The 14,258-nt window shown below is 42.2% G+C and overlaps 1 protein-coding gene across 2 annotated transcripts in view; it reads right to left on the bottom strand.

Moving 5' to 3' along the window:
- The window catches only part of NT5DC3 (5'-nucleotidase domain containing 3), a 107,355-nt gene that overhangs the window by 62,822 nt on the left and 30,275 nt on the right, over positions 1-14,258 (bottom strand). For both annotated transcript variants that reach the window (XM_073651532.1, XM_073651533.1), the window contains one exon: positions 12,319-12,409. In XM_073651532.1, coding sequence (XP_073507633.1) covers positions 12,319-12,409 — 91 coding nt within the window. The remainder of the gene's footprint in view (positions 1-12,318; positions 12,410-14,258) is intronic.

Below are 14,258 nucleotides of genomic sequence, written 5' to 3' on the forward strand. Positions count from 1 at the left end.
AAAATTAAATTGGTGGAGGACCACAAAGCAGGAGAAGGCTATAAGAAGATATTGTAGCGTTTTCAAGTTGCCCTTTCCTCAGTTTGAAATTTAAGAAATGGCAGTTAACAGGAACAGCGGAGGTAAAGATAAGGTCTGGAAGACAAAGTAAAATTTCAATGAGAACTGCTCGAAGGATTGCTAGAGAGGCAAATCAGAACCCCTGCTTAACTGCAAAAGACCTTCAGAAAGATTTAGCAGACTCTGGAGTTGAGGTCCATTGTTCTACTGTTCAAAGACACCTGCACAAATATGGCCTTCATGGAAGAGTCATCAGAAGAAAACCTCTCCTGTGTCCATCCCATAAAACTTAGCGGCAGAAGTATGCAAAAGAACATCTAAGCAAGCTTGATACATTTTGGAAACAAGTCCTGTGGAGCAAAGAGGTTAAAATAACACTCCTTGGCCACAATGATCAAAAGGTATGTGTGGAGAAAAAAAGGCACAGAATTTCAGGAAAAGAACATCTCGCCAAACATTAAGCATGGGAGGTGGATCAATCATGTGTTGGGGTTATGCGGCAGCCAATGGCACGGGGAACATTTCACTGGTAGAGGGAAGAATGGATTCAATGAAATTTTAACAAATTGTTGCAAACATAACACCATCTGTAAAAAAGCTGAAGTTGAAAAGAGGATTGCTACAAATGGATAATGATCCTAAACACACGTCAAAATCCACAATAGACTACCTGAAAAGGCTCAAGCTGAAGGTTTTACAATGGCCCTCACATTCCCCTAATCTGAACAGCATTGAAAATCTGTGGCTAGACTTCAAAATAGCAGTGCATGCAAGACAACCCAGGAATCTCACAGAACTGGAATTTTCCAAGGAAGAATGGATGAAAATCCCACAAAAGAATTGAACGACTCTTGGCTGTCTCCAAAAAAGTGTTTACAAGCTGTGATACTTTCAAAAGGGGGTGCTTCTAGGTAGTAACCATGCAGGGTGCCCAAACTTTTGCATCGGCCCATTTTCCTTTCTGTAATTTTTAAAATGTAAAAAAAAAAAAAGAGAATTTTTTTCCCTAAAATACAAAGGAAATGTGTCATCTTTAATTTAGTCCTTTTAGAGATTATTTCATCTTCAGCGTGCTTAACTGTTCACAATAACAGGGCTGTCCAAACATTCACATGCCACTGTATATTTTATATGCATGGGAGTGATAAATACATAATCCCCATGAAATATGAATTATATAGCTACATCCCTCAAATTAATAACTCATTTAGTTCTTCGTTTCAAGTATATTTTCTCAAATGCCAAATATGTTTATTCACGAATATAGATGTAGAGAAATAGCCTATATGAAGTAGTGGCATGTTATCCATCTCGTTAATTAGCTTCAGCGTGCCTGTGAAGTCTAAAAGGAGAGCAAAAAGAAAAAAAAAAAACACCTTCCACTTTATTCTAAACTATTCCAACATCTCCTATGTTCAACTAAATAACCTTTCTCAATCTCTAGAGAAAAGTATGTTACATAGTTACATAGTTTATAAGGCCGAAAAAAGACAAGCGTCCATCCAGTTCAGCCTATTTCTTGTGCACTGCAGCTATTCCGCAGCGTTGATCCAGGGGAACGCAAAAAAAAAACAAAACAACAAAAAAAAAAACATGCGGTATAGGCCAATTGACATTGAGGAAAAAATTCACTTCCCGACACCAATCTGGATTAATTAACTATCACTAAGCATAAGATGTAATTTTATTGTTCTCAAGAAAGGCGTCCAGGCCTCTCTTGAACTCATTAAGCGAGTTGGACATCACCACTTCCTCTCCCAGAGAGTTCCAGAGTCTCACGGCTCTGACCGTAAAGAATCCCCTTCTATGCTGGTGCAGGAACCTCCTTTCCTCCAGACGCATAGTGTGCCCCCTCGTCTTTGTCACCATCCTTGGTATAAACAGGTCATGGGAGAGATCTCTGTACTGCCCCCTGATGTATTTATACATGTTTATGAGGTCTCCCCTAAGCCTTCTCTTTTCCAACGTAAATAGGCCTAATTTTGACAACCTCTCTGGGTATTCTAGTCCCTCCATTCCCTTTATTACCTTAGTCGCCCTCCTTTGTACCCTCTCTAGCTCCAATATGTCTTTCCTGAGCACCGGAGCCCAGAACTGTGCACAATATTCTAAGTGCGGCCTTACCAGCGCTTTATACAGAGGAAGAGCAATGTTCTCATCATATGCCCCTATTCCTCTTCTGATGCATGCCATGACTCTATTGGCCTTCGCAGCTGCTGCCTGACACTGGGCACTCCAATTTAATTTGCTATTAACCAAGACGCCCAGGTCCTTCTCCATGTCAGATTTCCCCAACGGTTTCCCATTTAATATGTATGGGTGACTGCTGTTTTTCTTTCCCATGTGCATGACCTTACATTTATCGACATTTATCGGCATTGAACCCCATTTGCCATTTTTTGGCCCAACTCCCCAATTTATCTAAATCCTCCTGTAGCTGTGCCCTATCCTCATCTGTGTTAACTACTTTACAAAGTTTAGTATCATCTGCAAATATTGCTATTTTACTATGCAACCCTTCCACTAGATCATTAATAAATATATTAAATAATATAGGGCCCAAGACAGACCCTTGAGGCACCCCGCTAGTAACCCTGACACACCCTGAGCTTACTCCATTGATAACCACCCTCTGCTTTCTATCACTCAGCCAGCTATTTACCCACTTGCACACATTATCCTCCAGACCAAGCATTCTCATTTTATATACCAACCTTTTGTGTGGCACGGTATCAAACGCTTTGGAGAAGTCAAGGTATACAACATCCACTGACTCTCCCCGGTCCAGCTGTGAGCTCACCTCCTCGTAGAAGGCAATCAGGTTTGTTTGGCAGGAGCGATCTCTCATGAATCCATGTTGATATGGAGTTAGACAGTTATTATCATTAAGATATTCTACAATAGCATCTCTAAGAAATCCTTCAAACAATTTACCCACAACAGACGTTAAGCTGACTGGTCTATAGTTCCCAGGGTCACTTTTAGACCCCTTTTTGAATATTGGTACCACATTTGCTTGGCGCCAGTCTAGTGGGGCAGTCCCTGTCCATAAAGAGTGCTTGAATATAAGATACAGCGGTCTGTCTATCACATTACTTAATTCTTTTAGTACCCGGGGGTGTATGCCATCTGGGCCTGGTGACTTGTCTATTTTGATATTATTTAGGCGTTTCTGAACTTCCTCCTGGGTTAGGTGGGTGATATTTAGCGGAGGGTTTACTTTATCACTTTGCATTTCCTCCGATAAATTGTTTTATTTTGTGAAAACAGTGGAGAAGAAGCTATTGAGTAGGTTTGCTTTACCCTCATCGCCCTCTATGATTTTACCCAGGTTATTTTTCAATGGGCCAACTCCATCAGTTTTAATCCTTTTACTGTTTATATAGTTAAAGAACAGTTTGGGATTCGTTTTACTTTCTTTGGCAATTAGTCTCTGTCTCCTCTTTTGCTATTCTTATTTGTTTCTTACAGATTTTGTTTTTTTCCCTATAAGTTATTAGCGCTTCCTCGCTGCCTTCTTGTTTAAGTTTACCGAAAGCCCTTTTTTTGTTTTTCATTGCCCTCTTGACTTCCTTATTTAGCCACATTGGCTTCCTCCTATTCCTAGCCCTTTTATTCCCATAAGGTATGTACCTTCTACAGTGACTATGTAGGACTGTTTTGAAAATTTCCCATTTTCTATCCGTGCGCCTATTACTGAAGATACTATCCCAGTCTATAAGGTGAAGGGCATCTCTTAACTGATCAAACTTTGCCCTCCTGAAGTTCAGTGTTTTTGTGACTCCCTTGCTGGGCACCCTACTGAAGCACATGTGGAATTGTATAATGTTGTGGTCACTATTTCCCAGGTGCCCCCCAACCTGCACCTCAGTTATTCTGTCTGGCCTGTTAGTTAATATTAAGTCTAAAAGGGCCGTCCCTCTAGTTTGTTCCTGCACAAGTTGTGACAAATAATTGTCTTTGATAATTGACAGAAACCTGCTTCCTTTCTGAGATCTACAGCTTTCGGTTTCCCAGTCTATATCGGGGTAGTTGAAGTCCCCCATAATAATCACCTCGTTATTTTGTGCTACTTCGTCTATTTGTCTCATTAATAGACTTTCCGTGGCTTCTGCTATATTTGGTGGTTTATAACAGACTCCTATGATAATTTTATTATTGTTTTTTGCCCCATGTATCTCCACCCATAAGGACTCGACCTCCTCATTTCCCTCCCATACATCCTCCCGTATTGTAGGCTTTAGACACGTCTTTACATAGACAGACTCCACCCCCTTTCCGATTTCTTCGATCCCTTCTAAACAGACTGTAACCCTGTAAGTTAACTGCCCAGTCATAGCTTTCATCCAACCATGTCTCGGTTATTCCCACTATGTCATAGTTACCTGTAGATATTTCTGCTTCCAGTTCATCCATCTTGTTTGTCAGGCTCCTGGCATTTGCTAGCACGCAGTTTACACGATTTTGTTTTGTTCCAATCTTCTCCCTGTGGATTGTATTAGAAATTTTCTTACCTTCCTTCCAAGTATCTTGTCTTGGACCTTCTTTGTCGCACTTCATATCTTTCATTAGTATGTCCTCTGGTTGCATGTTCGTGTCCGGCGTTTTTCTTCCCATCCCCTCTTCTTCTAGTTTAACGCCCTCCTGATGAGTGTTGCGAGTCTCCTGGCGAATGTGTGTTTCCCGGGTTTGTTGAGGTGTAGTCCGTCTCTGGCAAGGAGTCCATCATAGAGGTAATTCACACCGTGGTCCAGGAATCCAAATCCTTGTTGTCTGCACCATCGTCTCAGCCAGCTGTTCACATCAAGGATCCTGTTCCATCTCCTGACGCCATGCCCGTCTACTGGAAGGATAGAAGAAAAAACTACCTGCGCATCCAGTTCTTTTACTTTCTTCCCCAATGCTTCAAAGTCCTTGCAGATTGTCGGTAGGTCCTTCTTTGCCGTGTCATTGGTGCCAACATGTATCAGAAGAAATGGGTGGACATCCTTGGGACTGATGAGCTTTGGTATCCTATCGGTAACATCCTTGATCTTCGCCCCTGGGAGGCAGCATACTTCTCTTGCGGTTATATCCGGTCTGCAGATAGCTGCTTCTGTTCCTCTCAGTAGTGAGTCTCCCACCACCACCACTCTTCTTCCCTTCTTGGCTGTCCTTTTTCTTGTCGCTTCTGGGTGTTTCTGGGTGCTCTTTTCTTTTTTGCTTGCTGGTAGTTCCTCATCCTTAGGTGTGCCATCTTCGTCCTCCACAAGTCCTTGGAATCTGTTTCTCAGTTGTGTGGTTGGTGGTGTCTCCATGGTCTTCTTGCTTCTTTTGGTCACTTGCCTCCACTTGTCTGCCTCTGGAGGTTCTGACGCTTCCTTCACTTTCTGTGACCAGTAGTGACGCTTCTGTTCTGTCCAGGAAGTCTTCATTTTCCTTGATGAGTTTTAATGTCGCAATTCTTTCTTCCAGTCCCCGCACCTTTTCTTCTAAAAGAGCCAGTAGTCTACACTTCTGGCAGGTGAAGTTGGTTTCAGCTTCTGGTCGATCTGTGAACATGTAGCACATGTTGCAGCTCACCATGTAGGTTGTCACATCTGCCATGCTGCTCCTTGTCCCTGCTGACTTGATGTCGGTCTTCTTTCTTGTGATACCCTAGGAGAAACAAATTAACGGCGCGCGGTTTGGCGATGCTTTCCAAGCAGCTGGTCCCGGCTGTACCCAACGATCTTCTAGCTGAAGGAGACTCTTCGCTTTTCCCAGAAGGCACCTGGAATATGCAAATTGCCCTCTTCAAGCTTCAATCCCTGGTTTGGCGATGCTTTCCAAGCAGCTGGTCCCGGCTGTACCCAACGATCTTCTAGCTGAAGGAGACTCTTCGCTTTACCCAGAAGGCACCTGGAATATGCAAATTGCCCTCTTCAAGCTTCAATCCCTGGTTTGATGTGTTAATGATGTTAATGTGGAAAGTCCACACATTATGCAAGGTGATTTAATGTGTTAATGATGTTAATGTGGAAAGTCCACACATTATGCAAGGTGATTTACTATGTTCATAATTCAGACTGAAAAGTGAAGTACAGAATACAGAAAGTCATAAAATATAAATTTTATTGAAGCTCATTAAAATTATATAAAATTGATAAAAAGATGCCAAAAATACACAGGCACCAGAGACAAGATGGTGGGTGAGCCAAGGAGTACATATACAAGTGTATCGCACATATAGCCATGGTCGAAAGTGTTGACACCCTTGAAATTGTTCCAGAAAATGAAATACATTTCTCCCAGAAAATTACTAAATTATTGCAATTACACACGTTTATTTCCTTTCCAAATTTGTGGGTAAACCACTTTGTTTCAAGCATGTCATGCGCGTTCACACTCACCTGTGGCAAGTAACAGGTGTGGGCAATATGAAAAATCACACCTGAAACCAGATAAAAAGGGGAGAAGTTGACAATATTTGCATTGTGTGTCTGTGTGCCAAAACAAGTTCCCTTCTTTTTCTGTTCTCCATCCTGAGTACTTGAGAACCAAAATTGTTGAGTATCAACAATCTCAAGGTTTCAAGTCCATCTCCAGAGACTTTGATGTTCCTTAGTCCATGGTGTGCAACATAAATCAATAAGTTTACAACCCATGGCACTGTAGCTAATCTAACTGGACGTGGACGGCAGAAAAAAAAAAAAAAAATTTATGAAAATGTTGCAATGTAGGATTGTCTGGATAAGCAGCCTCAATCAAGTTCCAAAGAAATTTAAGCTGTCCTGCAGGTGTCAGCGTGAACTATCCATCAACATTTGAATGAAATGAAACCCTTTGGTAGGAGACCCAGGAGGACCCCACTGCTGACAGACATAAAAAAGCTAGACTGCAGTTAGCCAAAATGTACGCGAGTAAGCCAGAATTCTTCTGGGAAAGGCTCTTGTGGACAGGTAACACCAAGATAGAGCTTCATCATTCTACCGTATACTGAAAACGGAATGAAGCCTACAAAGAAAAGAACAGTACCTACAGTCAAATATGGTGGAGGTCAAAGATGTTTTGGGATTTTTGTGCCTTGACTGTTTGCAAGGAATCATGAAATCTGAAGATTACCAAAGGATTTTGGGTTGCGATGCAGTGCCCAGTGTCAGAAAGCTAGGTTTGTGTCCAAAGTCATGGGTCTTTCAGGAGGACAATGAACCCAAATATACTTCAAGAAGCACCTAAAAATAGATTGAAACAAAGCACTGGAGAGTTCTGAAGTGGCCAGCAATGAGTCCGGATCTAAATCCCATTGAACACCTGTGGAGAAATCTTAAAATTGCTGTTGACACCCTTCAAATATGAGAGACCTGGAGCAGTTTGCAAAAGAAGGGTGGTCCAAAATTCCAATTTGAGAGATGCAAGAAGCTTGTTGATGGTTATAAGAAGTGACTGCAGTTATTTACTCCAAAGGGTGAGCAACCAAATATTAAGTTTAGAATACCAACAATATTGTCCGGCCCATTTTTGGAGCCTTTTTTTCTCTTTGTTGTGTTGTTCCAATACACACAAAGGAAATAAACGTGTATAACAAAACATGTGTAAATGCAACAATTTCAAGGGTGCCAACACTTTAGGCCATGACTGTATATAAAGATGAAATTATTAACACCAAGTAATCATAGACAAATACACTGGTAAAAAATAGTGTAAATTCAACTAATGCTATAAGCCAAGGAGAAAAAAAAAGTAAGTAGCTAAGACCCTGTAGTCAAAATCAATAATACCTTGGTAGTAAAGGATTCCACACTAAGCCCACAGGGGCAGCAAGGAGTACACAGATTCACCCACCATCCACCCGATGCGCATTCTGGGGGTCAACCTAACTTTTCTCTAGATATTGAACATTTTTATGCGGAAAGTCCACACATACTGTAGATCTGAAGAATTTTAGACATCGTAAATCACGTTGCATAATATAAGTTAATATTTGGATGGGTTCTCTTTATTTTTACTTTGCCTTATACATGAAGGATTATCTGTATATATGCTTTGTATTTTGCTTTATCTATGTATTTAGTACTGAATGGAATTTTGTGATTTGCTATTGGTTGCTCAGATGTTGTTTAATTATCACTGATGAGTTGCTGAGGTCACTTCCATGGAATTTACGATATAGTGCAAACATGATCTGAACATATCATTTGTGTTGAAAAATCGTGAGGAGTTGAAACGTTAATCAAGATTCACATTATAGGTGAGTGCTGGGAGTTAGTCGTCCTCTATTGGCCCCCTGATCATGTCTCCTTGTCTGCCGTTCAAGATGAGAGGTCGTGACAGCTCCAGACTTCTAGTAGCAACTAGCCTCTGATAAAGGTCTCCTTCACAGCAGGGCTACTACTGTGTTTCTCCTAAATGAAGACTGTCTTATATTACTTTTTGCTCCAAAAGATGGGTTAGAGCTTATTTTTAGGGGAGGTCTTATTTTTTTTCCCAAGAACAATCCACATTTATTCTTGAACAAAAAAATAAATAAAAAAAACAACATTTAGTCATCACTCACACCTGTACATATACACACACACTGTACATACCAGCAGGTCTCCTTCAGTGCCTCTAGATTCATGCAGTTAAAGGACCTTTGTTGACATCCTGGTCACAAGAGAATGGGGGCTGAGGGCAACTTACCAGTTGACCCACCCAAACGCCGGTCCGGACTAACTAAGGATTATTTTTGGAGTAGAGCTCATCTTTCAAGCATATTCCAATAATCCCTCATGCCAGGGTTTAATTTTCAAGGTAGGTCTTATTTTCGAGGAAACCCTAGCAAAAAGCAGGCCACACCCCTCATCTCAGACTGCTGTGAAGGAGACATCAGGGAGCTGGCTGCTATGACAAAGCCATACCCCCTGATCTGTGCCACAAGGTCCCAGAAGGGAGGGGGAGCAGCAAGAAGCCGCTCCAGCATCACACTGAATTGCAGATACTGTGAGGGTTACAAATACTATTTATGCCAACGTTCTAGTTTATGAAACAACCAGTGGCTGAGGAGGGGGGGGGCGTGGAAAACCAGTGGGTAGCACCGAGTCTCTTGGACTTACCCAGGATGCACCGATTAGAACACTAGAGGTAACATTTTTATAGGGGCGATACCTTCTACAAGGTTATGTGCTTAGTTTATACTGTCAGCTTGGGCTGACAAACTTGCTTTAATCCCTTCACGACCTTGGAAGGATCAATATGTCCAGGTTGGTAGGTACTTACTGACCTTGGACATAAGGATACATCCCATCTTTAATGCCGCACCGCGAACGCAGACGCAGGTATCGCATTAAGGTGTCTGATAGTAAGGCTGTGCCCACGATGCAGAATTGAAGCTGAAAAGTTCCGCAGCGTTTCTGCATGTTCTTGGCAGTAAAAGCTCTTGTGGATTTTACACGCGTTTAAGTGTTTTTACATGCGGATTTGACTTGCATTTTTCAAATGCATTGTGACCTCAAATCTGCATGCTGAAACGCACAAATAATGGACATGCTACGGATTTTTCCACAAGGAAAATCCGCTGCGGAAAATTCCACAGCATGTGCACAGAATATGCGGATTTTCATTGGGGGATCATGGGGTATGGATTACCAAGCGTTTACGCTGAGGAAATTCCGCATCAAAAACGCATAGTGGGCACGCAGCCTGAGGGAGAGGATGCTACCTTCCTTTATTTTTCCAGCTCCTCATGTGATACTGCATCCCCACGCAGATACCCCAGGACTGAAAATGAACTAGCGCCACCGTTACTGACCCCGTATAGACCTCACCCCCCGAAGATTATGAGCCACTGATTCCTGATTGAGGTGCAATCAAGTCAAATTTGACATCGGTCCCACAGAAATAGACTTGCAATGTCTTTTCCTCTGAGGATTTTGTAAACGTCATGGTGGCCCAGACAAATTTGTACGCCCAGCAATTTTTGGCACAAAACCACCCTTCATCATTTTCTATCTGGACCCCTGTAGACGCAGTAGAAATTATGAGGTTTTGGGGCCTTTTCCTTCATATAGGGTTAGTGAAGAAGACAGTGCTTCGGCAATACTGTAGTGTTGACATTTTGTATAACACTCCACTGTTCCGCATGACTATGACCCGTAAACGATTTGAAGCAATCCACAAATTTTTGCATTACAGTGATAATGCAAAATGCCCTCACTGAGAAGACCCAAACTTTGACCGACTTTTCCAAGTTCGGCCGGTCATTGATCACTTCAGCAACAAGTTTGCTGAGGTCTACGTTCCCCAAAAGGGACATCTGGGTAGATGAGTCCCTAATCCATTTCAAGGGGGAGGCTCAAATTCTAGCAATACCTGCACAGGAAGAGGGCCAGGCACAGAATTAAACTCTACAAGCTGTGAGAGTACCTCATGGTACACCTACAGGTTTAGAGTTTATGAAAGGAAGGACACCCGAATTGAACCACCTGAATGTCCCCCTGTCCTGGGAGTGAGTGGGAAAATAGTGTGGGATTTGGTGCACCCACTGCTGGATCAAGGTAATCACCTCTACATGGATAACTTTTATACCAGCACCCCACTCTTCAAGTCCCTCTCTGTGCAAGCTACCACAGCATATGGTACTGTCCACAAAAATCAGAGAGACCTTCCTAAGACGCTAATAGGGCAGCTGCTCAGAGAGGGCGAGAGCAGAGGCCAATGTAGCAGCAACATGTTGGTGGTCAAGTACAAGAGGGAGGTCATTTTCTTGACCACTCTACATGGTGAAGGCAGGAATCCCACCACTATCAGGTACCTCTACACAGGTCACCAAACTAGACTGTACTGGGGTAACACAAGAACATGGGGGTGGGGGAGTTGATCTCTCTGATCAAGTCCTCCAGTCGTACAGTGTCATGAGAAAAGCCAAGGTGTGGTACAAGAAGCTGGCCGTGCACATCGTACCGATGTCAAAGTAAAATGCTTTCGTGCCATCACAATGTGCAGGCCAGACCGGTACATCGTACCTTCAATTCCAAGAAGTAGTGATCATGGCCCTAATTTTTGGAGGTCAGGAAGGAGTAGGCCCCAGTATGTCCAAAACTGAAGGTGCATGTATCATACCAGGCCAACATTTCCCCAGTGAGGTCACTCAAACCACAGAGAAAGGAAGGGCGCAAAAGAGGTGCTGAGAGTTACAGAAAGGGGATATGCAAGGACACCACTTATCAAAGCAATACCTGCCCTGACAAACCTGACCTATGTCTAAAAGTCTGCTTCAAACTGTACCACACATCCATTGACTACTAAATTCATTTTGGACTTACAAAACTCACATGTGCCAACCTGATGCATGCTACACTACATTATAATATTCACATAGCGGGAAACAATAGATCAATGCCAATACAGGGTCACTTGTGGGGGGGGGTTTCACTGTTTAGGCACATCAGGGGCTCTCTAAATGCGACAGTGTACTCTCTCGATTCCTGCCAATTTGGAGTTCAAAAAGTTAAATGGCACTCCTTCCCCTCAGTGCCCTGTCGTGCGCCCAAACAGTAGATTTCCCCCACATGTGGGGTATCAGTGTACCCAGGAGAAATTGCACAATTTAGGGGTCCATTTTTCTCCTGTTACCCTTGTGAAAAATAAAAAAATTGGCGTCTAAAGTAAAACGAATTTTTTCTTTTTTTTTTTTTTTTTTTGGGGGGGGGGGGGGGATTATAAATGTTATGTTTTCCCCTTCAGCATTGCTTTACTTCCTGTGAAGCACCTGAAGGGTTAACAAACTTCTTGAATGTGGTTCTGAGGGGTGCAGTTCTTAGAATGGTATCACTTTTGGGTATTTTCCGTCATAGGACCCTCAAAGTCACTTCAAATGTGATGTGGTCCCTAAAACAGTTTTGTGAATTTTTTTTTTTTTTTGGGGGGGGGGGGAAAATCGCTGGTCAACTTTTAACCCTTCTAACTTCCTAACAAAAAAGAATATGTTTCCAAAATTGTGCTCATGTACAGTAGACATGTGGGAAATGTTATTTATTAACCATTTTGTTTGGCATAACTGTTTTAAGAGCATAAAAATTTTAAGATTGAAAAATGCTAAATTTTCAAGTCATATCAAACAAATTTTACCACTATCATGAAGTACAATATGTCACGAAAAACAATCTCAGAATAAGTGCAATCTGTTCAAGCGTTCCAGAGTTATTACTAGAAAGTGACACTGGTCAGAACTGTAAATTTTGGCCTGGTCAAGAAGGCTTGGAGTAGAAGGGGTTAATACAGATGTAGTTATACAGAATTGAGTTTATTAATAAAGTTCACCTTTCCATAAAAGTCACTCATCTGTTCCAGTGGTACATGGGAACCTTGATACATTTCAATGACCTCAGAATCTGGTACTACATCAAAACCTCTGAAAAACAGTGAAAATTGTGTTACACACAGGATATCAGAATTCTTTGCAGCAGGTAGGAAAAGAAGTTTTTTTGTTTTTTTAAACAAATGTCCAGCAAATTCCAGGAACCTGAAGGAGGTTCATTAAAATGTTGATTTTAGCAGTAATCAAACTGGTTGCCATTACACTTTACAATGGGAATTGGTGCATAGTTTAGTCTCTGCGGCAGTTTTGTAACGAGATACAAATACCTTTTTATGGTGTTAAGTTTGCCTTTTGTATGTTCACACATATTTTGAAGGACAAAAAGGTCATTGCTAGTCTTAGTTTTACGAACTGATTGACCACATGATCATGTGAACATGCTGTGTACATAAGATTTTGGCTCAGGGACCTTTTTAGTACAGGCATGTTACAAAATTTCAGCAAAAGAACCATCTAGCTTGTCCATAATGTCAGTAGTTCCTAGTTAATAAAGTTCTGTGATTACAGCAGCCTCAATGCTCAGTTACAAGTATGTAAAAATATTAAATAGGGGTGAGGAATGCTCAGTTCTAATGGAATCTAGCAGGGCAGTAGACAGTGACCATGACCAGTCTGAAGCTATGTAACATAGCTGATAATAGTAACCATATGAATGTTTGACTAATAGTTTAAAAAAAAAAAAAAAAAAAAAAAAAAGGTTTTCAACTAGACCACTAGGTGGTGCTCATAGCGACAAGCTCATGACAACCACTGGAGTCTGCTGCAGACCCAGGGTTGTCATGACCACCCATCGGTGACCTGCGGCTGTTAACATGTTAAATGCCGCTGTCAATCTCTGACAGCGGCATTTAACAGCGCCGTGCCGGAAGCGCATCACTTACCCCGCCCATCGGTGACCCCGTCACGTGATCGCAGGTCACCGATGGGCGGGGTAAGTGATGCGCTTCCGGCACGGCGCTGTTAAATGCCGCTGTCAGAGATTGACAGCGGCATTTAACATGTTAACAGCCGCGGGTGGATCGCGATTCCACCCGCGGCTGTTGCGGGCACATGTCAGCTGTAGTAATCAGCTGACATGTGCCCAGTTCAGTGCGGGCTCAGCGCCGGAGCCCTCACTAAACCAGGGGATTACAGTCTGTGCGTACTAATACGTCACTGGCTGTAAAGGGGTTAAAGAGGTATTCCCATCTCCAAGATCCTATCCCAATATCTGCTGCTGCTGCTGCTGCTGCTGCTGCTGCTGCTGCTACATATTGGGATAAGATCTTGGAGATGGGAATGCCCCTTTAACATTGGGGAATCACAGGGGTCAGTACTGGACCATCTTTTTAACATATTTATTAATGACCTTGTAGGGGGCATACAGAGTAGATTTTCAATATTTGCAGAGGATACTTACCTATGCAGGATAATCAACACAAAGGTGGTGTTAGAATAATTTATACAAGCTGGAGGATTGGGTTGAGAAATGGCAATTGAAATTTAATGTAGATAAATGTAAGGTTATGCACTTGGGCAGAGGAAATAAAAACATACAAAATGATGTACTAAATTGTAAAAACACTGGGTAAAACTGTCACCGAAAAAGATTTGGATGCATGAGTGGATGGCAAACTCAACTTAAGCTACCAGTGCCACGCAGCCGCTGCCAAGGCCAATAAAAGTAATAGGATACATTAAAAAAGGCATAGATGCTCACGACAAGAACATAGTTATGCCTCTATACAAGTCACTAGTGTGGCCACACTATAGAATACTTTGTACAATTTTGGTCACCGGTGTATAAGAAGGATATAGGTGAACTAGAGAGGACGCAGAGAAGAGCGACCAAGGTTAAGGAAATGGATGGACTGCAATACCAAGACCGGTTAGCAAACCAAGT

Source organism: Phyllobates terribilis, unplaced genomic scaffold (assembly GCF_046119375.1).
Source record: "Phyllobates terribilis strain yellow unplaced genomic scaffold, ASM4611937v1 Scaffold_11__3_contigs__length_659146591, whole genome shotgun sequence".
In the NCBI taxonomy this organism is placed as follows: Eukaryota; Metazoa; Chordata; class Amphibia; order Anura; family Dendrobatidae; genus Phyllobates; species Phyllobates terribilis.